At 40.2% G+C, this 3,090-nt stretch overlaps 1 protein-coding gene across 1 annotated transcript in view; it reads left to right on the top strand.

Annotated features, from left to right (window-relative positions):
• The window catches only part of CBG06093, a gene marked incomplete at both ends in the record, with an annotated part of 5,563 nt that overhangs the window by 2,044 nt on the left and 429 nt on the right, over window positions 1-3,090 (top strand). The window contains 6 exons of the mRNA XM_002633303.1: window positions 182-273; window positions 323-376; window positions 538-688; window positions 1,334-1,455; window positions 1,589-2,385; window positions 2,676-2,795. Coding sequence (XP_002633349.1) covers window positions 182-273; window positions 323-376; window positions 538-688; window positions 1,334-1,455; window positions 1,589-2,385; window positions 2,676-2,795 — 1,336 coding nt within the window. The remainder of the gene's footprint in view (window positions 1-181; window positions 274-322; window positions 377-537; window positions 689-1,333; window positions 1,456-1,588; window positions 2,386-2,675; window positions 2,796-3,090) is intronic.

Raw genomic sequence — 3,090 nt, 5'->3', positions numbered from 1 at the left:
AATCGGCGCCAGGTTTTTCACCCGTATGCCTGCTGGCTGCCGTGTTGAGGTTGTGGGTCGTCTACGTATGTGTGGATGCCGATGGACAACCCACCCAGCTCCATCGCTCCAGCAGCACCAAACTCAACGAGGTTTGTTTGAATCGAAAGCATTTTTCATCTCTGAAACGTTGATTTTTCAGATCAAATCGACGACGGACACCCAGCCACGAACCACAAACCATGGTTCACGACTCACTTAAACCGAGCTTCATCACTGGACGGCAGCAGCAAGGTTTGTTTGAATCAAAAGAATTTCCAGTCCTAACATTTTGATTTTTCAGATAAACTAATCGACGACGGACGGATAGCCAATCAACGGCCACGACCACCCAATGGTCAGCAACCAACGGACAATCAACCATATCGGACCACGAACCCACAATTGGGCCACGAACAAAACGGACCATGGACAATCGACGACGGACAACTTTAACTGGCGAACAACGGATAGCGGACCACAAACTACAAGCAACAACGTGAAACGAAAAATGGCAAGGAAATGGACAATCGACGACGGACGAGGGAGATATCATTAATTCTCAAAACCCACAAACCCAAACCAACTACCAACTCCAAACTTCACTCCAAGAAGTCTCCAAGACTCCAAGAAGTTTCATCAACTACCCAATCAGCTTCACACAGCGAAGGTAAGATTTTTAAAAATCCTAAAAAATTGCCCTTAAGATGTCCCATTTCCCAATCCCCCCTCTCTTGAATTTCTTCGATTTTCCCTGATGATTGCTATCAGCATCACCCATTTCTTCTATTTTCAATCTACCCTGAGGTTTCGGAATTCTCGCTCCAGAAAGTTGGAGGTGCAAGTTTTCGTCTCGATGGGAAAACAATGATTTTGGAATTTTGGATTTGCCGAATCTTGAGTTTTGGTTCCAGAGATTCTGAAATTTTGAAAAATCGAGATCTTCAAGACTAAAACACCCCACACATTCCTGTTCCATCCCTTTTTCTGAGTTTTCGATTCCTTATCCCCCATTATTCCTTCTTTTTTTTAAATTATCACACTTTTCCAGTTTTAATGTTCCTCCCACGTTTTGTGATAATTCCCGTTCTCATTGCCTTTTCAGGAACTATATTCTCCATTTTCAGTTGCCAATCCAATGGAAAGAATATGGACTGACCAGAGAAAGTTGATTTAGAGACGGGACCACTGACGATAAGAGATGTCGACTTTTGGAGAAAAAAGGAAAAGGAGCAGCTTCAGAATTCCTATTGTTATCATCCAAAATAGGTATAATTTTATGTTCAATTCAGTTTGATTATTATTTTTATTGCAGTTCAACTGTTACCGGGACGACAAATGGAGGAACGATGGATGGCTCAAAAAACCGAAAGATGATGATGCATTCGACGTTGGTCCGTCATGGAGCCGCCATTGAGCAACTTCTACTAGGACAAGGTAATTTTAATTCTTTAATATTTTTTATTCTTACTCTCATTTCACTGCCCGCAGCTGCTCGCTTTTCTTCTCACTTGTTTGAAATTTTTTTAAAAACTTGTCTTCAAAATTCATATTCACTTCTAATTTTCAGAGACCTCGGCAGAACTATCTGAAATTCTCATTGACAACTGGGCAGATGCTGTAATTGCTCAGCCGTCGAGTTTCTTGATCAGAGCGATTGTTTGGGTATGCTGTGGACTGTCAGCCAAACCGAAAACCGGAGAAGAGAAAAAGAGGATTTACAAAGGAAACGAGATGAAGACACGTTTAAAGAAAGTATACGACAATTTTGCACTTCTGGCATTTGACGAAAATCTAAATCAAAGTGCATTGAATTCGCCAAACTTTATAACATTGTTCCAAGATTTCATCGAAGCTGATGGTATGTGGAATGACAAACGAGGAGATGAATACGTGAAGAAGAAGCTTGAAAAGGACGACATCGAGGGAATTTCAAATGCTTGGTATTCTCCGAATGGTTCCCGAATTTGGGAGAAACTGATGGAAACGTGCTCGGAAGATTCTCGCAGTTTGTTGTGGCTCGAGTTTTGCAGTAAAAATGTTTCTGAATTGACGGATAACAAGTTTTCCAACTTTCCACTTCAAAAAATCATCAACAGCTCAACTTCTTTGGAAATGGTCACTGAAATTGTTGAATCAATGTCCACAAAGTTGTCATATTTGATCGATCATCAACATTCTGGTGTTTTTCTCGCATTCATTCGATGCGCTGGTAGACATCCATCTTCTGAAAAGTCAATTCTTCAGCAGTTGCGAAAGCACTTCCGGTCTGCTTCCGAAGCAAAGAAAGGACAATTCCTATTGAATGTTCTAACGCTCAATAAGTACGATGGATCGCACTTCGATGCTCAAATGTTCACACCGAAGGTAATTCTTGAATTTCAAAAGTTTTCGAGTAAAATGCTTTATTCCAGGGTACTATGCTGTTTCCGAACTCGTCAACTACTCGAAAACTAAAACATTGTGTGCTGGCTTCGAGCAACTCACTGAGCGACAGATACAAGAAATGTGCTGTAACAAGAATACGTCACGTTTGATCCAAGCCGTTCTGAACAGCAAAACTATGTCAGAAGAAGTGAAGGAAAAGATTATCGGTGCATTTGATGTAGGGTTTTGTGCGTTTTGAATTTCAGATTTAAAAACTTTCAAGTTTACAGCAAAACTCTTGGGAAACACTCATCACTGACACGTATGGAAGTCGAGTTTTCGAGAAAATTTGGAGTTTCGTAGATGTAAAACGAAAACAAGAAATTATGAAAGTTCTTGTTGAAATTCATGTAAGTAAATGACTCTAAAAGTTGTTGTGAGATATCTCGAATTCCAGAATACCTCGAAATTCTGGAAGTTCGCAATGCTACGCTGTGATCTGTATTTGTTCCGCAAGAGCCGAAAAGAATGGGTCGAGAAAATGAAGAAGGCCAACTCCTGATGAGCAAAATTGCAATTTTTGTTTCTTTTTCCACTTTTTTGTTGTTTTGGTTGTTCGTTAATTATCTGTTATATTGTTGTTAATTACACATGGCCTGTACTCTTAGAAATCGTTATGATTATCCTTTCAGATTATTCCTTGGG

The sequence above is a fragment of the Caenorhabditis briggsae genome (assembly GCF_000004555.2).
Source record: "Caenorhabditis briggsae complete genome, chrIV, whole genome shotgun sequence".
NCBI classification, from domain to species: Eukaryota; Metazoa; Nematoda; class Chromadorea; order Rhabditida; family Rhabditidae; genus Caenorhabditis; species Caenorhabditis briggsae.
This window is presented reverse-complemented; position numbering and strand designations above follow the sequence as displayed.